This window comes from Salminus brasiliensis, chromosome 1 (assembly GCF_030463535.1).
Source record: "Salminus brasiliensis chromosome 1, fSalBra1.hap2, whole genome shotgun sequence".
NCBI classification, from domain to species: domain Eukaryota; kingdom Metazoa; phylum Chordata; class Actinopteri; order Characiformes; family Bryconidae; genus Salminus; species Salminus brasiliensis.
Genome location: NC_132878.1, coordinates 26191096 through 26214497, shown reverse-complemented (window position 1 = coordinate 26214497; position 23402 = coordinate 26191096). Strand labels below are relative to the sequence as shown.

The 23402-nt window shown below is 42.2% G+C and overlaps 2 protein-coding genes across 2 annotated transcripts; both read left to right on the top strand.

Moving 5' to 3' along the window:
- Window positions 1-92: 92 nt before the first annotated feature.
- On the top strand, window positions 93-10650 carry LOC140552261 (tripartite motif-containing protein 16-like). Its single transcript, XM_072676405.1, has 6 exons — window positions 93-6145; window positions 6419-6514; window positions 7296-7574; window positions 7723-7882; window positions 9190-9246; window positions 9437-10650. Exons 1-6 carry the CDS (start codon window positions 5555-5557, stop codon window positions 9958-9960), a joined length of 1707 nt encoding a protein of 568 aa, XP_072532506.1. The 5' UTR covers window positions 93-5554; the 3' UTR covers window positions 9961-10650.
- A 99-nt stretch (window positions 10651-10749) lies between these two features.
- LOC140552274 (tripartite motif-containing protein 16-like) lies at window positions 10750-21498 on the top strand. The gene is made up of 6 exons (XM_072676431.1): window positions 10750-16804; window positions 17078-17173; window positions 17976-18254; window positions 18403-18562; window positions 19873-19929; window positions 20282-21498. The coding sequence occupies exons 1-6, from the start codon at window positions 16214-16216 to the stop codon at window positions 20806-20808; spliced, it is 1710 nt and encodes a 569-aa protein (XP_072532532.1). The 5' UTR covers window positions 10750-16213; the 3' UTR covers window positions 20809-21498.
- Window positions 21499-23402: the final 1904 nt, after the last annotated feature.

The following is a 23402-nucleotide window of genomic DNA, read 5'->3' as shown; positions in this document are numbered from 1 at the left end:
ATGACGTAAGTTTGTCAAAGAAGGTGAAGAAATACAGGATAACATGTTGCCATCAAGTGCAGATAATACACGATCCCTTTCCTGCAGTAAAATGAGCTGTTCTTATGATGGAGAGGTTGGAGACTTTAGAGACTCTAAAAGGACACTTGGAGAAGCAGCCTGTTCACTGTCAGCTCCAGCTAGAAGAACTTCAAATCAGGAGGAGGGATCAGCTCCAAATGTTGCCTGGTGAAAGTAGACCCATGGTGACACGAGAGTCCAAAGCAGAAAGTTTTGGGGGACATGAAGGCTTCAGTTTATAGTCTCTAAAATCTAGATTTTAAAATGAAATTCAGGAAAATTCTTTTTGTGGTTTTTATCATATTTTGACCACTGCAGATCAATTTCAATATTTCTACATGTTTTCTACTCCAAAAGTGAAGGCTTTTCAGTAACTGGTGAAATTGCCTCTAGTTTATATAAGGCTGGAGCAGAAAGCCTCAAGATGTGGGAGTGTAATTTCAGACTGGAAATGGAAAAAAGGGCTGGAGAGGTTCAAAGTCTTCTAGGTGGTGTGATGACTGCAGATCAGGTTTAAGCTGGGTAAAGAAATACAATTATCTCTAATGAAAGTAAAACATGGCTTAGTTCATCCACCGCTAGCAGGACTGGAGAAAACAGAGGAAAATGGAGCCTCATGTTCTCCTCACCCAAACTCACGACAGAGAAACGAAGACGAAGCTGATAAAAGCTGAACTACGAGCTAAAACAGTGCAGTCTTCATCTCAACACTTGCTCATCTGTATGATAGTTTAAGTGAGTAGAGGATTTTTAACTGAAACACGTTTTTAATCTGAATTTAGCAACAAAACACGGAGCTGTGCTCCTGCCCCCAGCGTTAGAAGCACAGTCTGCTGCTGAAGGACCGCAGCTCAGAAGCACCAAAGCTAAGTCTAGCTGCAGTTCACCACTTGCCACTAGGGGTCGCCCAAACTCCATTACACCGTGTGAAAGCGCTCAACTCCATGAAATCCCCCCAAAACGAGGGCATGTTTTCTCCCTCTGTGACATGTACTAGATAGTACTAGATTATATAGTATTAAACTCGTTCAACTCTCAGGAAAGTACAAATCCATGAGGATTTGGAATAAAGTTCATTAGAAGGAACCAGTTTCTACCATTACAGGTTACACACAGCTTCCCAGTTCCTCTAAGAGAAAAGCAGTGTGTAGAAAATGCCCTGCACTAGAACCTCTGCCCCAGCACACTGTGATATAGTCAAGTCAGATTTATTTGTAAAGCGCTTTTTACAACTGTTGTCGTCACAAAGCAGCTTTACATAAATAGTGATTAATAAAAGACAGAGACAAAGAAGAAAGAAGAAAATAACGTAAGATATGACGGATCAAAGACCCCCGTGAGTAAGCCAATGGCGACAGTGGCAAGGAAAAACTCCCTCAGAGCTGGAGGAAGAAACCTTGGGAGGAACCAAGTCTCACAAGGGGGACCCAGCCTCCTCTGGTCAGAACTATTTAAACATTAATGATAAAAATGACCAAACCAGATACAACAGATAGTTCATAATGGTGATATTAATAGTGGCAGACAGTTACGAGTCCATTTGGTTTTTTTTAGGTTTTAACATGGTCATTAAACAGGTAGCAGTTATGGGTGGTGGTGGGTGGGGGGCCTGCTGGTTGGACCAGTAGGTGGCAGCTGGTTTGACGCAGGTAGAGGGGACCTCAGCGGGCAATCTTCCAGCAGGTCGGGCTGGGTGGCCATTTACTCGGAGAAGATTCTCTCTGGCCTGGATGACATGGCGTCCCAGTGTTCCATAAAGAACTTCAAATCGTGCCTCATCTGACCACAGAACAGTCTTCCATTTTGCCACACTCCATTTTAAAAGACCCCTGGACCAGTGCAAACGTCTGAGCTTGTGGAGCTTGCTTAGAAATGGCTTCCTCTTTGCACTGTAGAGTTTCAGCTGGCAACGGCGGATGGCACGGTGGATTGTGTTCACTGACAATGATTTCTGGAAGTATTCCTGAGCCCATTCTGTTATTTCCTTGACAGTGGCATTCCTGTTTGAGGTGCAGTGACGTTTAAGGGCCCGGAGATCATGAGCATCCAGTAGAGTTTTACGGCCTTGACCCTTATACACAGCGATTGTTCCAGATTCTCTGAATCTTTTGATGATGTTAAGCACGGTTGATGATGATAACTTAAAAGTCTTTGCTATTTTACGCTGGGTAACACCATTCTGGTATTGCTGCACTATCTTTCTGCGCAACAATGGTGGAATTGGTGATCCTCTTACCATCGCGGCTTCAGAGAGACACTGACACTCTGAGAAGCTCTTTTTATACCCAATCATGTTGTCAATTGACCTAATTAGTGTTAATTGGTCTTCCAGCTGTTCGTTATATGCTCAATTTCCTTTTTCCAGCCACTTATTGCTACTTGTCCAAACTTTTTTGGGATTTGTTGACGCCATGAAATTTTGAATCAACATATTTCTCCTTTAAAATGTTCCATTTACTCAGATTAAACTTTTGATCTGTCATCTATGTTCTATTACGAATATAATATTGACATTTGCCATCTCCACATCATTGTATTCAGTTTTTATTCACAATTTGTTTAGTATCCCAACTTTTTTGGAATCCGGTTTGTAGTTTTAGTAAGGACCCTGGCTGCAGCATTTTGAACCAGCTGAAGTTTATTGAGGTTCCTGCTGGAACAACCTGACAAAAGTGCATTACAGTAATCTAGCCTTTGGCATATAGCACCATCATACCAGCACAAGATGTCCCTCTTGCTGCACAGCAGACAGTGGACATCAAGACAGAATAAAGGCCCTGAATCCAAACATGCTGAGTAATATGCTTTCAGCATAAGTTTGAAGTCTCAGATATTTAGTAAAGTTGGAGATTTCAGAGGTTTGTTGTGAGATTCGAGAACAATGAGGGAGTCTCACACCCACCCACTTGAGAAGTGTAGTGATGTAAATGTAAGAGCTGATCTAAACACCAGAGAAATGTAAGACTGGACATTGTAACAAACGTATGAGAGATAAACAGGATGAAACAGGGAGACTGGACTAGCTGTGATCATGTGACTGTCCACTATAAACTTCATATCTCTGTATAATGCTGATGTGCTTCTTTCAGTGGTTACTAATCCATATGAGATATGACCAGCAGCAAGTTCACACTGACCATATTGTCTATCTGAATCAGTTCACACAATCCTGCTATACCTGGAAACACAAGTCAGACTAATCTCATTACGGATTAGCTTTATGGTCTTTTTGCTTCTGGAGGTGCAATCCTCATCTGCTGACCCTTAACCAGCATGAGGGAGATTTTTTCTGGGAGCAGCAGATAATGTGACTCCTCCCAAAGAGCTACATCCACTCCTCAGTTCTTTATGAGGTCTTCTGGTTGGAGTTTTAAAGGCATGTTGTGCTAACAAGACCATGATGACTGTTCTGTAGATTCCTGCAGTGTTTGTAGCTTCAATCAGATTATAAAGTCAAACAAAAAGGTCAGTTATCAGTTTAAGGTGTCTGATGTCAGCATAGATATTTATACAAATTTTAATCAGCTATGACTGACCAAGTCAAGAGGCTTGGTCATTTTAACTCACAGTACACAGTGAAACAAAACAATCCTCCAGGACCATGGTGCAACGCAACACAGTGCAGACAGAAACAAAAGTCCAACACAGAACAAGCGAATACAGACAGCACAACACAAGGCATACAGTGCAGACTAGAGAGTGCAAATAAATAAGAGTCTGAGAGTAGTGGGGAGTAGGGTTGTGCAATAAAATGTGCATATCATGTTCAAACCAGTAGAGTGCAGCACAGGTTAGAGCAGCCATTTTTTTTTTAAATAGGTCAATAAATGTGCAGAGTCCAGGGATGTAGTGAGGTAGTATGTAGTGCAATGCTTTCACTGGAGTCAGATTGCTTGTGGGGAAAGTGCTGTTGCAGTCTTGTTGGACTGTCGATGTTGAGCGGAGAGTGGTTGTGTAGCGTTCTCCTAAAGTCAACAACCATTTCTTTAGTCTTGTCTACCTTCAGGTAAGGGCTGCTGACTTTACACTAGTCTGTCAGTCTCTGCACCTCCTCTCTGTATGCTGATCAGACCCAGCACTGGTTTATCATTGGTGAACTTCATGAAGTGATTTGAGTTTTTCAGCAGAGAACTCAGAACCCCCTGGGGCACTGTGTTGGGTCACCCCCACATTCAGTGTGATGGTGCTGGAGATGGAACAGGGAGACTTGACTAGCTGTGCTCATGTGACTGTCCACTAAACTAATTAAAATAAATAAATATATACACAAATTAGATTTGTCAGAGCAGAGTGTGTTATGGTTCATACACAGCATTAGTCTCAGCATCACTGCACTGCTTGTTACACTGTTTAAACATGGCAGTGATTTGTAGCAACAAAAAAAAAAGTAGCAGGGTTTCCAATAAGTTACTGTAAATGTAACCTTAATACCAAATGGGTCCACCAATAGAACCCAGTCCACTTTAACTAATGCGGCACCACAGTTACCTGAACTCAGATTTATTAAGTACCTCAACTGAACAAACAGACAGAACACTTCCTATAAAACATGATCCACCCACCGTCTGTAGAGCAATAACTCATACTACCTGCGTTCACCACGCCAAACAAACGCTGTTGCGCAAGTCCGGATAGATATAGGCGCCATGCTGTGTTGACGTCATGCCCAATAGACGCAGACTACACCTGTGGGCGCTGCCCAATACAGCTCGCGGGAGGAGAACTCTCCCCAGGTCCTAGCTGATGCATAATACATGCTAACAGGTCCTTCACAGATCCTGACTGATACATAATAAATGAACAAGTCCTGCCTGTTACACTGTTGTAGAAATGTACAGTAAAATGCTGCTTTTATAAACACATGATATCACTGTTAATACAACGCTAAATAATTCATAAAAACACAGTAAAATGTGTCTAAAGTACAAACTGTAATGAAGAGGTTAAAGCAGGCTGCTTGTGCAGAGTGGCTTTATTAGGACTTGTCTAAAAAATGTCCCATAATGCTTTTCACATTCAGACCATTTACAACAGAAATGCATCTTTCATTAAAATAACAGAATAATACTGTTGAAAATGGCTGTTATTTTCCATCAATCTTTAACAGTCCGTAAAATAATGTCAAATAAGAAGTACCTAATAATATGTCCCACCATGAGGGATTTAGCCAAGTGTGCTCCTCTCCCTCCTGGATCATGAGGAGCACTGTGTGTAAAAGCCACTTAATGCTGTATTTCTTGCTGATGAATTTAGCTAATAGTTAAACGGTCATGTGTTCTGCAAAAGTGCAAGATATTTAGTTCCCCGTCCACCAATCAGTTCTGTCCTCTTTATCTCTCTCTCTCTCTCTCTCTCTCTCTCTCTCACTCTCTCTCTCCTCCCCTCTCTGTGACACTCTGAGCAGCAGGAAAGCAGGAAGTCCCTCCTGCTCAGTTCAGAGAAAACGAAAGTGATCTCAGAGTGCTGCTCTCTCTCAGTCTAGAAGTGCAGGAAAATGGCAGAGGCCAGTATTTCAGTAGATCACGAGCAGTTCAGCTGTCCAGTCTGTCTGGATCTGCTGAAGGATCCAGTGACCATCCACTGTGGACACAGTTTCTGTATGGTGTGTATTAATGGCTGCTGGGATCAGGATGAACAGAAGGGGGTCTACAGCTGCCCCCAGTGCAGAGAGACGTTCACTCCAAGGCCTGTTCTACGCAGGAACAACATGCTGGCTGAAGTGGTGGAGAAACTGAAGAAGACACAACTCCAAGCTGCTTCTCCTGCTCCCCGTTACGCTGGACCTGGAGATGTGGAGTGTGATTTCTGCACCGGGAGAAAACTCAAAGCCATCAAGTCCTGTCTGACGTGTCTGGCCTCCTTTTGTGAAACTCATCTTAAACCTCACTCTGAAGTTCCTACTTGGAAGAAGCACAAGCTGGTCAAAGCGTCCACCCAGCTACAAGAGAAGATCTGCTCTCAGCATGACAGACTGATCGAGATCTACTGTCGTACTGATCAGAGCTCTATCTGCTATTTATGCACAATGGAGGATCACAGGGGACACGATACAGTCTCAGCTACAACAGAAAGAAGCAGGAAACAGGTGAGAACTGTTAGATCATTCAGAATCAGCTCAGACTAATTAGATTCCTCATCCAGAAGGAGTTTCATTAATCAGTTGATCGAGTTAAAGAAAGTTGGTTCTTGATTTTAGTACATAGATTTTGAAGGAATGAGTTCAAATGCTGTTTGTACGGAAGAGTTCAATAAACTGATCAGAGCAGTTAGTGAATGTGTAACCAGCCAACAGCCATCTACCCATCTAGATCATAATTCACACAAATTCATAAACATCATCAAATGTGTTTGTTCATAGACTCAGCTAAAAGAGATGCAGGAGAAACTCCAGCAGAGGATCCAGGAGAAGCAGAAGAAGCTGCAGGAGCTGGAACAGACAGTGAACACTCTTAAGGTGAGAACAGAAAGACACAGTTTTTCTCCTTTTCCCAAACAGAGTCAAAAGCTGTTCGGGGTCTGAAGTTTGCTTTTCAGTTCTGCAGTGAAGGACTGAGGCTAATGTAGCTATTTCTAATCTATAAAACCTGACAAACGCACAGATCATTTCTTTTCCATGTTTATAGATAACAGTGTGTAATACAGTGTCAGACTCCACATAAACAAGGTTACCTTATTTTTACTACATTTCCTGAACAAATGATCTGTTACTGATCGAATAGGAGCTTCCAGTTGTTGTTAGAACGGCTTTAAAGTAAAAAAGCAGAAATATTTACCTGCTATGCTTTTTTACAACATCATTTACAACATTTTTTAATCAACACAAAGATCTAATAATCAGAATGTGAGGATCTTCAGTACTGTTCTGTGTTTTAGTGTTTACCTCAAACATGAGTCCAACCTACTGTGGTTCAGTAAAATACTAGAAAATTGAATCTTTACACAAATAAATGAAAATAGGATCCAGATCAGGTCACAGTACTGAAACAGCTCTGCTAAAGATCACATTCATTAGAAGTGATTTGATTCATTGCAGCTTTCACTTTTCCTTTCTTCCCTTTAGCAAATATTTCCTCTTTACTCTGATTGATTCTTCCTCCAGCTCCTTTCCTTCACTCTTACTGTTACTCAGATCTCATCAGAATCAGAGTACTTTTACACCACTGCTACATTAGCCTTCTAGAGAATATTCACTCTGTGTGTGTGTGTGTGTGTGTGTGTGTGTGTGTGTGTAACAGCGCTCTGCACAATCAGCAGTGGAGGACAGTGAGAGGATCTTTACTGAGCTGATCCGCTCAATTGAGAAAAAGCGCTCTGAGCTAACAGAGCTGATCAGAGCTCAGGAGAAGGCTGAACTGAGTGGAGCTGAAGAACTCCTGGAGAAACTGCAGCAGGAGATGGCTGATCTAAAGAGGAGACACACTGAGCTGGAGCAGCTTTCACACACAGAGGATCACCTCCATTTCCTCCAGGTAACACTCACTGATCTACAGAGGAAGCTGCTCCTCATCAAGCTTGTAAAGCTCCTCTCAGCAGAAGTTCATTAAGCTCCACTAAATAAAGCTGTCTGTAATCCCAACTTTCTCTTTAGTCTCATTTGCTCTGATCTCCTTCATCTCTCTTCTCCACCTTCATCTTCCTCCATTGTGTTTCTTCTCTCTGTAGAGTTTCCAGTCTCTCTGTGTCTCTTCTGGATCTGAGGACTCAGCCAGCATCACTGTCCATCAACATCCCTCATTTGATGGAGTGAGGAAATCTGTCTCTGAGCTGAAAGAGCGACTACAGGAATTCTGCAGAGAGGAGTTCAGGAAGATCCCTCCACATGGTAAGAGCAGCTGTCCTGCTGTCAGACATAAGGATGGGAATCTTTACTTGGACAGAAAGAGGACAAGTGAGACAAGTTTCCTCTGAGCTCCATAGAAATTATCTAATTGAACTCTGTTCCTCTTACTGTTCCTCTACACACTGACCACGCACTGCAGCCACCACCTGTGTCCAGCAGCTGATTCTGTAATGGTAGCACTAGCGGGACTAGTCCAGGGCCCTACCGATAGAGCTACCAGTGGTAGTTAGAATATGACCTAAACACTTAGCTGTCAAGATGTGGAACAGAAAGGCATGGGTATCAGAACTTAATGATATCCCAACTTTCAGTGGGAATTGAACCCAGGTCCACGGGATCAGAAACCAGGTACTTTACCACTACTTTACCACTGCACAAGGGAGGGTTTGAGCAGGAAAACCAGACAACGATGCCAGGGGAGGCTGGCTGCCTTCTTTGAACTGAGGCGAACTAAATAGCTTGGACTCCCAAACAAAGCTATGGCAGAAAAATAAGGAGGGAAAGGAGGAAGGTTCCTTGAACCTCCAGTTCTTCCTAAAGATAAATGAGTAAACTAGGAGAAGGGGATGGAGAAACCTCACTGCCTTCTTTTGAACAGAAATTGGAAAGTAGGAAAGGGTGAGACCTAACTTTCCAAAAGAAACAAGACAGAAGGAACACAGTGTATGAAACGACACCAAATAACCGCCTGTATGTTGTAAACACTATGTGCTCCACAAAGAACCAGCCACTCTGGTTGTTCCTTGAGGAGTATATATACTCAGCTCACCAGGTGCTGGGAGTTAGGACTGATTATCGGACTACCGCTGCCCTCTGGTGGCTGGAATTGGTCCACCCTTACAGATTCACACTGTAACAGAGTGTCATATTTCATCAGACCAATAACACACACACACACACACACACACACACACACACACACACAAGAAAGATGCTGGTAACTGATCAGTGTAATTCACATACATTTAAAAGAGCACTCCTTAAAAATATCATTTATTTGCTTTACATGAATTATTGTATTATTGCTGTTCTTCTATTATTACTGTTATTACTTCTCTCATATTTCTACAAAACTGTTATATTTATCAACAGATAAATCCGGTTTTAGAGAGAGAGAGAAAGACTGAAATGACTGATCTTCTAAGTTTCTTAGAAATAAAGATTGTTTTTACGTTTTAAACTTTATCTTTAATCTTCAGAAACATTTTAATTCTATTCTACTCTACTCTACTCTATTCTATTCTATTCTATTTATGCTGTTGGACTGTTGTGTTTGTGTGTCTCCACAGCTGCAGCAGTTCAGATTTTATCCTCAGAGCCAAAAACCAGAGAAGACTTTCTGCAGTGTATGTGTAACACACATACATACCCACACACAAACACGACACTAAATGAAACAAATTCACACACATTAAAAGACAAACACACACACAGACATGTACTGAATTAAACACACACACACAAGCACACACACACACTCAGCAACAGTGTTTTACTTTAAATAATTTAACTTTTCTTTTCTTTACTTTTCTGTAGATCACTGTCGACTGACTCTGGATCCCAACACAGTAAATAATCACCTCAGACTGTCTGAGAAGAACAGAGTGGTGATGTGGAGTAAAGTCCAGTCATACTCTGATCATCCAGAGAGGTTTAACAGCTGGCCTCAGGTGTTGTGTAAGGAGAGTGTGTGTGGACGTTGTTACTGGGAGGTTGAGTGGAGCGGAGGGGGGTGTGTGTACATATCAGTCTCATATAAAGGGATCAGCAGGAAAGGAGGGGGTAATGAGTGTGTGTTTGGATGCAACAGTCAGTCCTGGAGTCTGGTGTGTTCCTCCTCTCTCTCTTTTCTCCACAACAGCATTCGGACTAAGGTCTCAGCTCCACCATCCTCCAGAATAGGAGTGTATGTGGATCACAGTGCAGGAACTCTGTCCTTCTACAGCGTCTCTGACACAATGACCCTCCTACACACACTCCACACCACATTCACTCAGCCGCTCTACGCTGGGTTCTGGGTTTGTGGTGGATCCACTGTGAGGTTATGTGATAAGAAGTGATGTGTGTGTTAAATCTTGTAGATCTGAAAAGAATCTCCTACGATTCTCTTTCATTCATTAACTGAGAGAAAAAGATGAAGCTCTTCACATGAAGACTCTTCTTCACGTCTTCTCCACAGAGCTGAACCCACATTCTCTCAGCCTCTCTGCTGCTTGAGTGTTTAAACAGCCGCAGATGAAGAGTTCAGAGGGTTGTCAGTAACACAGCTGATGGAAAAGGAAGCATTAGGTGAGGATGTGAAGGAGTCCTTTCACACCAGCTCATCTACAGTCTGTCAGCTCACATCATGGATTTCCATCAGAAATCCAGCATTTCATTCATGCAGCTCTGAAGCTTCTCAAATCTGAGCTCCAGAACCTTTTTACTTCTGAAGGATTGTTTCCTGAAGCAGCTTCTCAGGAAGGAAGAAATTATTGGCAGCAATAATCAATAAAAATTGCTTCAAAACAAACTCAGAAATCATAGAAGAAAGTATTTTATGCTGTTGGAGAAATTTTGACAGAGTTGGAACGGGAAAGTGAAGCCGAGGCTTTGCTGGAGTTGGACAGCAGTGAGAGCTGTGAAAGCTAGAATAAGAAAACCTGACTAAATAAAACAAGCAAAGGTGAAACTAGACCCTCCTGCCTCTTTGCTCTTATCTACTAGTGATTGCTCTTGGTTTGGCACTAGAATAAAATATTCAATCAGAACTGGTGGATGACGTAAGTTTGTCAAAGAAGGTGAAGAAATACAGGATAACATGTTGCCATCAAGTGCAGATAATACACGATCCCTTTCCTGCAGTAAAATGAGCTGTTCTTATGATGGAGAGGTTGGAGACTTTAGAGACTCTAAAAGGACACTTGGAGAAGCAGCCTGTTCACTGTCAGCTCCAGCTAGAAGAACTTCAAATCAGGAGGAGGGATCAGCTCCAAATGTTGCCTGGTGAAAGTAGACCCATGGTGACACGAGAGTCCAAAGCAGAAAGTTTTGGGGGACATGAAGGCTTCAGTTTATAGTCTCTAAAATCTAGATTTTAAAATGAAATTCAGGAAAATTCTTTTTGTGGTTTTTATCATATTTTGACCACTGCAGATCAATTTCAATATTTCTACATGTTTTCTACTCCAAAAGTGAAGGCTTTTCAGTAACTGGTGAAATTGCCTCTAGTTTATATAAGGCTGGAGCAGAAAGCCTCAAGATGTGGGAGTGTAATTTCAGACTGGAAATGGAAAAAAGGGCTGGAGAGGTTCAAAGTCTTCTAGGTGGTGTGATGACTGCAGATCAGGTTTAAGCTGGGTAAAGAAATACAATTATCTCTAATGAAAGTAAAACATGGCTTAGTTCATCCACCGCTAGCAGGACTGGAGAAAACAGAGGAAAATGGAGCCTCATGTTCTCCTCACCCAAACTCACGACAGAGAAACGAAGACGAAGCTGATAAAAGCTGAACTACGAGCTAAAACAGTGCAGTCTTCATCTCAACACTTGCTCATCTGTATGATAGTTTAAGTGAGTAGAGGATTTTTAACTGAAACACGTTTTTAATCTGAATTTAGCAACAAAACACGGAGCTGTGCTCCTGCCCCCAGCGTTAGAAGCACAGTCTGCTGCTGAAGGACCGCAGCTCAGAAGCACCAAAGCTAAGTCTAGCTGCAGTTCACCACTTGCCACTAGGGGTCGCCCAAACTCCATTACACCGTGTGAAAGCGCTCAACTCCATGAAATCCCCCCAAAACGAGGGCATGTTTTCTCCCTCTGTGACATGTACTAGATAGTACTAGATTATATAGTATTAAACTCGTTCAACTCTCAGGAAAGTACAAATCCATGAGGATTTGGAATAAAGTTCATTAGAAGGAACCAGTTTCTACCATTACAGGTTACACACAGCTTCCCAGTTCCTCTAAGAGAAAAGCAGTGTGTAGAAAATGCCCTGCACTAGAACCTCTGCCCCAGCACACTGTGATATAGTCAAGTCAGATTTATTTGTAAAGCGCTTTTTACAACTGTTGTCGTCACAAAGCAGCTTTACATAAATAGTGATTAATAAAAGACAGAGACAAAGAAGAAAGAAGAAAATAACGTAAGATATGACGGATCAAAGACCCCCGTGAGTAAGCCAATGGCGACAGTGGCAAGGAAAAACTCCCTCAGAGCTGGAGGAAGAAACCTTGGGAGGAACCAAGTCTCACAAGGGGGACCCAGCCTCCTCTGGTCAGAACTATTTAAACATTAATGATAAAAATGACCAAACCAGATACAACAGATAGTTCATAATGGTGATATTAATAGTGGCAGACAGTTACGAGTCCATTTGGTTTTTTTTAGGTTTTAACATGGTCATTAAACAGGTAGCAGTTATGGGTGGTGGTGGGTGGGGGGCCTGCTGGTTGGACCAGTAGGTGGCAGCTGGTTTGACGCAGGTAGAGGGGACCTCAGCGGGCAATCTTCCAGCAGGTCGGGCTGGGTGGCCATTTACTCGGAGAAGATTCTCTCTGGCCTGGATGACATGGCGTCCCAGTGTTCCATAAAGAACTTCAAATCGTGCCTCATCTGACCACAGAACAGTCTTCCATTTTGCCACACTCCATTTTAAAAGACCCCTGGACCAGTGCAAACGTCTGAGCTTGTGGAGCTTGCTTAGAAATGGCTTCCTCTTTGCACTGTAGAGTTTCAGCTGGCAACGGCGGATGGCACGGTGGATTGTGTTCACTGACAATGATTTCTGGAAGTATTCCTGAGCCCATTCTGTTATTTCCTTGACAGTGGCATTCCTGTTTGAGGTGCAGTGACGTTTAAGGGCCCGGAGATCATGAGCATCCAGTAGAGTTTTACGGCCTTGACCCTTATACACAGCGATTGTTCCAGATTCTCTGAATCTTTTGATGATGTTAAGCACGGTTGATGATGATAACTTAAAAGTCTTTGCTATTTTACGCTGGGTAACACCATTCTGGTATTGCTGCACTATCTTTCTGCGCAACAATGGTGGAATTGGTGATCCTCTTACCATCGCGGCTTCAGAGAGACACTGACACTCTGAGAAGCTCTTTTTATACCCAATCATGTTGTCAATTGACCTAATTAGTGTTAATTGGTCTTCCAGCTGTTCGTTATATGCTCAATTTCCTTTTTCCAGCCACTTATTGCTACTTGTCCAAACTTTTTTGGGATTTGTTGACGCCATGAAATTTTGAATCAACATATTTCTCCTTTAAAATGTTCCATTTACTCAGATTAAACTTTTGATCTGTCATCTATGTTCTATTACGAATATAATATTGACATTTGCCATCTCCACATCATTGTATTCAGTTTTTATTCACAATTTGTTTAGTATCCCAACTTTTTTGGAATCCGGTTTGTAGTTTTAGTAAGGACCCTGGCTGCAGCATTTTGAACCAGCTGAAGTTTATTGAGGTTCCTGCTGGAACAACCTGACAAAAGTGCATTACAGTAATCTAGCCTTTGGCATATAGCACCATCATACCAGCACAAGATGTCCCTCTTGCTGCACAGCAGACAGTGGACATCAAGACAGAATAAAGGCCCTGAATCCAAACATGCTGAGTAATATGCTTTCAGCATAAGTTTGAAGTCTCAGATATTTAGTAAAGTTGGAGATTTCAGAGGTTTGTTGTGAGATTCGAGAACAATGAGGGAGTCTCACACCCACCCACTTGAGAAGTGTAGTGATGTAAATGTAAGAGCTGATCTAAACACCAGAGAAATGTAAGACTGGACATTGTAACAAACGTATGAGAGATAAACAGGATGAAACAGGGAGACTGGACTAGCTGTGATCATGTGACTGTCCACTATAAACTTCATATCTCTGTATAATGCTGATGTGCTTCTTTCAGTGGTTACTAATCCATATGAGATATGACCAGCAGCAAGTTCACACTGACCATATTGTCTATCTGAATCAGTTCACACAATCCTGCTATACCTGGAAACACAAGTCAGACTAATCTCATTACGGATTAGCTTTATGGTCTTTTTGCTTCTGGAGGTGCAATCCTCATCTGCTGACCCTTAACCAGCATGAGGGAGATTTTTTCTGGGAGCAGCAGATAATGTGACTCCTCCCAAAGAGCTACATCCACTCCTCAGTTCTTTATGAGGTCTTCTGGTTGGAGTTTTAAAGGCATGTTGTGCTAACAAGACCATGATGACTGTTCTGTAGATTCCTGCAGTGTTTGTAGCTTCAATCAGATTATAAAGTCAAACAAAAAGGTCAGTTATCAGTTTAAGGTGTCTGATGTCAGCATAGATATTTATACAAATTTTAATCAGCTATGACTGACCAAGTCAAGAGGCTTGGTCATTTTAACTCACAGTACACAGTGAAACAAAACAATCCTCCAGGACCATGGTGCAACGCAACACAGTGCAGACAGAAACAAAAGTCCAACACAGAACAAGCGAATACAGACAGCACAACACAAGGCATACAGTGCAGACTAGAGAGTGCAAATAAATAAGAGTCTGAGAGTAGTGGGGAGTAGGGTTGTGCAATAAAATGTGCATATCATGTTCAAACCAGTAGAGTGCAGCACAGGTTAGAGCAGCCATTTTTTTTTTAAATAGGTCAATAAATGTGCAGAGTCCAGGGATGTAGTGAGGTAGTATGTAGTGCAATGCTTTCACTGGAGTCAGATTGCTTGTGGGGAAAGTGCTGTTGCAGTCTTGTTGGACTGTCGATGTTGAGCGGAGAGTGGTTGTGTAGCGTTCTCCTAAAGTCAACAACCATTTCTTTAGTCTTGTCTACCTTCAGGTAAGGGCTGCTGACTTTACACTAGTCTGTCAGTCTCTGCACCTCCTCTCTGTATGCTGATCAGACCCAGCACTGGTTTATCATTGGTGAACTTCATGAAGTGATTTGAGTTTTTCAGCAGAGAACTCAGAACCCCCTGGGGCACTGTGTTGGGTCACCCCCACATTCAGTGTGATGGTGCTGGAGATGGAACAGGGAGACTTGACTAGCTGTGCTCATGTGACTGTCCACTAAACTAATTAAAATAAATAAATATATACACAAATTAGATTTGTCAGAGCAGAGTGTGTTATGGTTCATACACAGCATTAGTCTCAGCATCACTGCACTGCTTGTTACACTGTTTAAACATGGCAGTGATTTGTAGCAACAAAAAAAAAAGTAGCAGGGTTTCCAATAAGTTACTGTAAATGTAACCTTAATACCAAATGGGTCCACCAATAGAACCCAGTCCACTTTAACTAATGCGGCACCACAGTTACCTGAACTCAGATTTATTAAGTACCTCAACTGAACAAACAGACAGAACACTTCCTATAAAACATGATCCACCCACCGTCTGTAGAGCAATAACTCATACTACCTGCGTTCACCACGCCAAACAAACGCTGTTGCGCAAGTCCGGATAGATATAGGCGCCATGCTGTGTTGACGTCATGCCCAATAGACGCAGACTACACCTGTGGGCGCTGCCCAATACAGCTCGCGGGAGGAGAACTCTCCCCAGGTCCTAGCTGATGCATAATACATGCTAACAGGTCCTTCACAGATCCTGACTGATACATAATAAATGAACAAGTCCTGCCTGTTACACTGTTGTAGAAATGTACAGTAAAATGCTGCTTTTATAAACACATGATATCACTGTTAATACAACGCTAAATAATTCATAAAAACACAGTAAAATGTGTCTAAAGTACAAACTGTAATGAAGAGGTTAAAGCAGGCTGCTTGTGCAGAGTGGCTTTATTAGGACTTGTCTAAAAAATGTCCCATAATGCTTTTCACATTCAGACCATTTACAACAGAAATGCATCTTTCATTAAAATAACAGAATAATACTGTTGAAAATGGCTGTTATTTTCCATCAATCTTTAACAGTCCGTAAAATAATGTCAAATAAGAAGTACCTAATAATATGTCCCACCATGAGGGATTTAGCCAAGTGTGCTCCTCTCCCTCCTGGATCATGAGGAGCACTGTGTGTAAAAGCCACTTAATGCTGTATTTCTTGCTGATGAATTTAGCTAATAGTTAAACGGTCATGTGTTCTGCAAAAGTGCAAGATATTTAGTTCCCCGTCCACCAATCAGTTCTGTCCTCTTTATCTCTCTCTCTCTCTCTCTCTCTCTCTCTCTCACTCTCTCTCTCTCCTCCCCTCTCTGTGACACTCTGAGCAGCAGGAAAGCAGGAAGTCCCTCCTGCTCAGTTCAGAGAAAACGAAAGTGATCTCAGAGTGCTGCTCTCTCTCAGTCTAGAAGTGCAGGAAAATGGCAGAGGCCAGTATTTCAGTAGATCACGAGCAGTTCAGCTGTCCAGTCTGTCTGGATCTGCTGAAGGATCCAGTGACCATCCACTGTGGACACAGTTTCTGTATGGTGTGTATTAATGGCTGCTGGGATCAGGATGAACAGAAGGGGGTCTACAGCTGCCCCCAGTGCAGAGAGACGTTCACTCCAAGGCCTGTTCTACGCAGGAACAACATGCTGGCTGAAGTGGTGGAGAAACTGAAGAAGACACAACTCCAAGCTGCTTCTCCTGCTCCCCGTTACGCTGGACCTGGAGATGTGGAGTGTGATTTCTGCACCGGGAGAAAACTCAAAGCCATCAAGTCCTGTCTGACGTGTCTGGCCTCCTTTTGTGAAACTCATCTTAAACCTCACTCTGAAGTTCCTACTTGGAAGAAGCACAAGCTGGTCAAAGCGTCCACCCAGCTACAAGAGAAGATCTGCTCTCAGCATGACAGACTGATCGAGATCTACTGTCGTACTGATCAGAGCTCTATCTGCTATTTATGCACAATGGAGGATCACAGGGGACACGATACAGTCTCAGCTACAACAGAAAGAAGCAGGAAACAGGTGAGAACTGTTAGATCATTCAGAATCAGCTCAGACTAATTAGATTCCTCATCCAGAAGGAGTTTCATTAATCAGTTGATCGAGTTAAAGAAAGTTGGTTCTTGATTTTAGTACATAGATTTTGAAGGAATGAGTTCAAATGCTGTTTGTACGGAAGAGTTCAATAAACTGATCAGAGCAGTTAGTGAATGTGTAACCAGCCAACAGCCATCTACCCATCTAGATCATAATTCACACAAATTCATAAACATCATCAAATGTGTTTGTTCATAGACTCAGCTAAAAGAGATGCAGGAGAAACTCCAGCAGAGGATCCAGGAGAAGCAGAAGAAGCTGCAGGAGCTGGAACAGACAGTGAACACTCTTAAGGTGAGAACAGAAAGACACAGTTTTTCTCCTTTTCCCAAACAGAGTCAAAAGCTGTTCGGGGTCTGAAGTTTGCTTTTCAGTTCTGCAGTGAAGGACTGAGGCTAATGTAGCTATTTCTAATCTATAAAACCTGACAAACGCACAGATCATTTCTTTTCCATGTTTATAGATAACAGTGTGTAATACAGTGTCAGACTCCACATAAACAAGGTTACCTTATTTTTACTACATTTCCTGAACAAATGATCTGTTACTGATCGAATAGGAGCTTCCAGTTGTTGTTAGAACGGCTTTAAAGTAAAAAAGCAGAAATATTTACCTGCTATGCTTTTTTACAACATCATTTACAACATTTTTTAATCAACACAAAGATCTAATAATCAGAATGTGAGGATCTTCAGTACTGTTCTGTGTTTTAGTGTTTACCTCAAACATGAGTCCAACCTACTGTGGTTCAGTAAAATACTAGAAAATTGAATCTTTACACAAATAAATGAAAATATGATGTTTTTGAACAATTCCAGTCAGGATCCAGATCAGGTCACAGTACTGAAACAGCTCTGCTAAAGATCACATTCATTAGAAGTGATTTGATTCATTGCAGCTTTCACTTTTCCTTTCTTCCCTTTAGCAAATATTTCCTCTTTACTCTGATTGATTCTTCCTCCAGCTCCTTTCCTTCACTCTTACTGTTACTCAGATCTCATCAGAATCAGAGTACTTTTACACCACTGCTACATTAGCCTTCTAGAGAATATTCACTCTGTGTGTGTGTGTGTGTGTGTGTGTGTGTGTGTAACAGCGCTCTGCACAATCAGCAGTGGAGGACAGTGAGAGGATCTTTACTGAGCTGATCCGCTCAATTGAGAAAAAGCGCTCTGAGCTAACAGAGCTGATCAGAGCTCAGGAGAAGGCTGAACTGAGTGGAGCTGAAGAACTCCTGGAGAAACTGCAGCAGGAGATGGCTGATCTAAAGAGGAGACACACTGAGCTGGAGCAGCTTTCACACACAGAGGATCACCTCCATTTCCTCCAGGTAACACTCACTGATCTACAGAGGAAGCTGCTCCTCATCAAGCTTGTAAAGCTCCTCTCAGCAGAAGTTCATTAAGCTCCACTAAATAAAGCTGTCTGTAATCCCAACTTTCTCTTTAGTCTCATTTGCTCTGATCTCCTTCATCTCTCTTCTCCACCTTCATCTTCCTCCATTGTGTTTCTTCTCTCTGTAGAGTTTCCAGTCTCTCTGTGTCTCTTCTGGATCTGAGAACTCAGCCAGCATCACTGTCCATCAACATCCCTCATTTGATGGAGTGAGGAAATCTGTCTCTGAGCTGAAAGAGCGACTAGAGGAATTCTGCAGAGAGGAGTTCAGGAAGATCCCTCCACATGGTAAGAGCAGCTGTCCTGCTGTCAGACATAAGGATGGGAATCTTTACTTGGACAGAAAGAGGACAAGTGAGACAAGTTTCCTCTGAGCTCCATAGAAATGATCTAATTGAACTCTGTTTCTCTTACTGTTCCTCCACACACTGACCACGCACTGCAGCCATCACCTGTATCCAGCAGCTGATCCAGTAGCACTAATAGAACTAGTCCAGGGCCCTACCGATAGAGCTACCAGTGGTAGTTAGAATATGACCTAAACACTTGTCAAGATGTGGAACAGAAAGGCATGGGTATCAGAACTTAATGATATCCCAACTTTCAGTGGGAATTGAACCCAGGTCCACAGGATCAGAAACCAGGTACTTTACCACTACTTTACCACTGCACAGGGGAGGGTTTGAGCGGGAAAACCAGACAACGATGTCAGGGGAGGCTGACTGCCTTCTTTGAACTGAGGCGAACTAAATAGCTTGGACTCCCAAACAAAGCTATGGCGGAAAAATAAGGAGGGAAAGGAGGAAGGTTCCTTGAACCTCCAGTTCTTCCTAAAGATAAATGAGTAAACTAGGAGAGGGGGATGGAGAAACCTCACTGCCTTCTTTTGAACAGGAATTGGAAAGTAGGGAAGGGTGAGACCTAACTTTCCAAAAGAGACAAGACAGAAGGAACACTGTGTATGAAACAACACCAAATAACCGCCTGTATGTTGTAAACACTATGTGCTCCACAAAGAACCAGCCACTCTGGTTGTTCCTTGAGGAGTATATATACTCAGCTCACCAGGTGCTGGGAGTTAGGACTGATTATCGGACTACCGCTGCCCTCTGGTGGCTGGAATTGGTCCACCCTTACAGATTCACACTGTAACAGAGTGTCATATTTCATTAGACCAATAACACACACACACACACACAGCGAGAAAGATGCTGGTAACTGATCAGTGTAATTCACATACATTTAAAAGAGCACTCCTTAAAAATATCATTTATTTGCTTTACATGAATTATTGTATTATTGCTGTTCTTCTATTATTACTGTTATTACTTCTCTCATATTTCTACAAAACTGTTATATTTATCAACAGGTAAATCCTGTTTTAGAGAGAGAGAGAGAGAGAGAGAGAGAAAGACTGAAATGACTGATCTTCTTCAAAGTTTCTTAGAAATAAAGATTGTTTTTACGTTTTAAATTTTATCTTTAATCTTCATGAACATTTTAATTCTATTCTATTCTACTCTACTCTGTTTTATTCTATTCTATTCTATTCTACTCTATTCATGCTGTTGGACTGATGTGTTTGTGTGTCTCCACAGCTGCAGCAGTTCAGATTTTATCCTCAGAGCCAAAAACCAGAGAAGATTTTCTGCAATGTATGTGTAATACACACACACACACACACAAACAGACATACCAAACAAACACAATTGCTGAATTAAACACACATTAAAACAATATCACACACACACACAAAGAAAACATACAAACACAAACCATTTAAAAGGAACACTCACATCCATACACACACTCACACACATTCACAAAACATATACATACCCAACACACACAAACACGACACTAAATGAAATAAATTCACACACATTAAAAGGCAAACACACACACAGACATATACTGAATTAAACACACACACACAAGCACACACACATCCAGCAACAGTGTTTTACTTTAAATAATTTAACTTTTCTTTTCTTTACTTTTCTGTAGATCACTGTCGACTGACTCTGGATCCCAACACAGTAAATAATTACCTCAGACTGTCTGAGAAGAACAGAGTGGTGATGTGGAGTAAAGAAGTCCAGTCATACTCTGATCATCCAGAGAGGTTTAACAGCTGGAAACAGGTGTTGTGTAAGGAGAGTGTGTGTGGACGCTGTTACTGGGAGGTTGAGTGGAACAGTGGAGATTGGTGGGTGTACATATCAGTCTCATATAAAGGGATCAGCAGGAAAGGAGGGGGTAATGAGTGTGTGTTTGGATGCAACAGTCAGTCCTGGAGTCTGGAGTGTTCCTCCTCTCTCTCTTTCCTCCACAACAACATTCGGACTAAGCTCTCAGCTCCACCATCCTCCAGAATAGGAGTGTATGTGGATCACAGTGCAGGAACTCTGTCCTTCTACAGCGTCTCTGACACAATGACCCTCCTACACACACTCCACACCACATTCACTCAGCCGCTCTACGCTGGGTTCTATGTTTCTGGAGGAACTGTGAGGTTATGTGATAAGAAGTGATGTGTGTGTTAAATCTTGTAGATCTGAAAAGAATCTCCTACGTTTCTCTTTCATTCATTAACTGAGAGAAAAAGATAAAGCTCTTCACATGAAGACTCTTCTTCACGTCTTCTCCACAGAGCTGAACCCACATTCTCTCAGCCTCTCTGCTGCTTGAGTGTTTAAACAGCCGCAGATGAAGAGTTCAGAGGGTTGTCAGTAACACAGCTGATGGAAAAGGAAGCATTAGGTGAGGATGTGAAGGAGTCCTTTCACACCAGCTCATCTACAGTCTGTCAGCTCACATCATGGATTTCCATCAGAAATCCAGCATTTCATTCATGCAGCTCTGAAGCTTCTCAAATCTGAGCTCCAGAACCTTTTTACTTCTGAAGGATTGTTTCCTGAAGCAGCTTCTCAGGAAGGAAGAAATTATTGGCAGCAATAATCAATAAAAATTGCTTCAAAACAAACTCAGAAATCATAGAAGAAAGTATTTTATGCTGTTGGAGAAATTTTGACAGAGTTGGAACGGGAAAGTGAAGCCGAGGCTTTGCTGGAGTCGGACAGCAGTGAGAGCTGTGAAAGCTAGAATAAGAAAACCTGACTAAATAAAACAAGCAAAGGTGAAACTAGACCCTCCTGCCTCTTTGCTCTTATCTACTAGTGATTGCTCTTGGTTTGGCACTAGAATAAAATATTCAATCAGAACTGGTGGATGACGTAAGTTTGTCAAAGAAGGTGAAGAAATACAGGATAACATGTTGCCATCAAGTGCAGATAATACACGATCCCTTTCCTGCAGTAAAATGAGCTGTTCTTATGATGGAGAGGTTGGAGACTTTAGAGACTCTAAAAGGACACTTGGAGAAGCAGCCTGTTCACTGTCAGCTCCAGCTAGAAGAACTTCAAATCAGGAGGAGGGATCAGCTCCAAATGTTGCCTGGTGAAAGTAGACCCATGGTGACACGAGAGTCCAAAGCAGAAAGTTTTGGGGGACATGAAGGCTTCAGTTTATAGTCTCTAAAATCTAGATTTTAAAATGAAATTCAGGAAAATTCTTTTTGTGGTTTTTATCATATTTTGACCACTGCAGATCAATTTCAATATTTCTACATGTTTTCTACTCCAAAAGTGAAGGCTTTTCAGTAACTGGTGAAATTGCCTCTAGTTTATATAAGGCTGGAGCAGAAAGCCTCAAGATGTGGGAGTGTAATTTCAGACTGGAAATGGAAAAAAGGGCTGGAGAGGTTCAAAGTCTTCTAGGTGGTGTGATGACTGCAGATCAGGTTTAAGCTGGGTAAAGAAATACTAATATCTCTAATGAAAGTAAAACATGGCTTAGTTCATCCACCGCTAGCAGGACTGGAGAAAACAGAGGAAAATGGAGCCTCATGTTCTCCTCACCCAAACTCACGACAGAGAAACGAAGACGAAGCTGATAAAAGCTGAAGTACGAGCTAAAACAGTGCAGTCTTCATCACAACACTTGCTCATCTGTATGATAGTTGAAGTGAGTAGAGGATTTTTAACTGAAACACGTTTTTAATCTGAATTTAGCAACAAAACACGGAGCTGTGCTCCTGCCCCCAGCGTTAGAAGCACAGTCTGCTGCTGAAGGACCGCAGCTCAGAAGCACCAAAGCTAAGTCTAGCTGCAGTTCACCACTTGCCACTAGGGGTCGCCCAAACTCCATTACACCGTGTGAAAGCGCTCAACTCCATGAAATCCCCCCAAAACGAGGGCATGTTTTCTCCCTCTGTGACATGTACTAGATAGTACTAGATTATATAGTATTAAACTCGTTCAACTCTCAGGAAAGTACAAATCCATGAGGATTTGGAATAAAGTTCATTAGAAGGAACCAGTTTCTACCATTACAGGTTACACACAGCTTCCCAGTTCCTCTAAGAGAAAAGCAGTGTGTAGAAGATGCCCTGCACTAGAACCTCTGCCCCAGCACACTGTGATATAGTCAAGTCAAGTCAGATTTATTTGTAAAGCGCTTTTTACAACTGTTGTCATCACAAAGCAGCTTTACATAAATAGTGATTAATAAAAGACAGAGACAAAGAAGAAAGAAGAAAATAACGTAAGATATGATGGATCAAAGACCCCCAGTGAGCAAGCCAATGGCGACAGTGGCAAGGAAAAACTCCCTCAGAGCTGGAGGAAGAAACCTTGGGAGGAACCAAGTCTCACAAGGGGGACCCAGCCTCCTCTGGTCAGAACTATTTAAACATTAATGATAAAAATGACCAAACCAGATACAACAGATAGTTCATAATGGTGATATTAATAGTGGCAGACAGTTACGAGTCCATTTGGGTTTTTTTTTAGGTTTTAACATGGTCATTAAACAGGTAGCAGTTATGGGTGGTGGTGGGTGGGGGGCCTGCTGGTTGGACCAGTAGGTGGCAGCTGGTTTGACGCAGGTAGAGGGGACCTCAGCGGGCAATCTTCCAGCAGGTCGGGCTGGGTGGCCATTTACTCGGAGAAGATTCTGAGAGGAATTTTATGGAGAGCAGAGACTGTTGAGCAGTATCAGAATGTGTCTGATGACTCCGGCAGGTCAGACTATAACAGCCTAATTATAAGGAGAGAGCCAGAAGGTA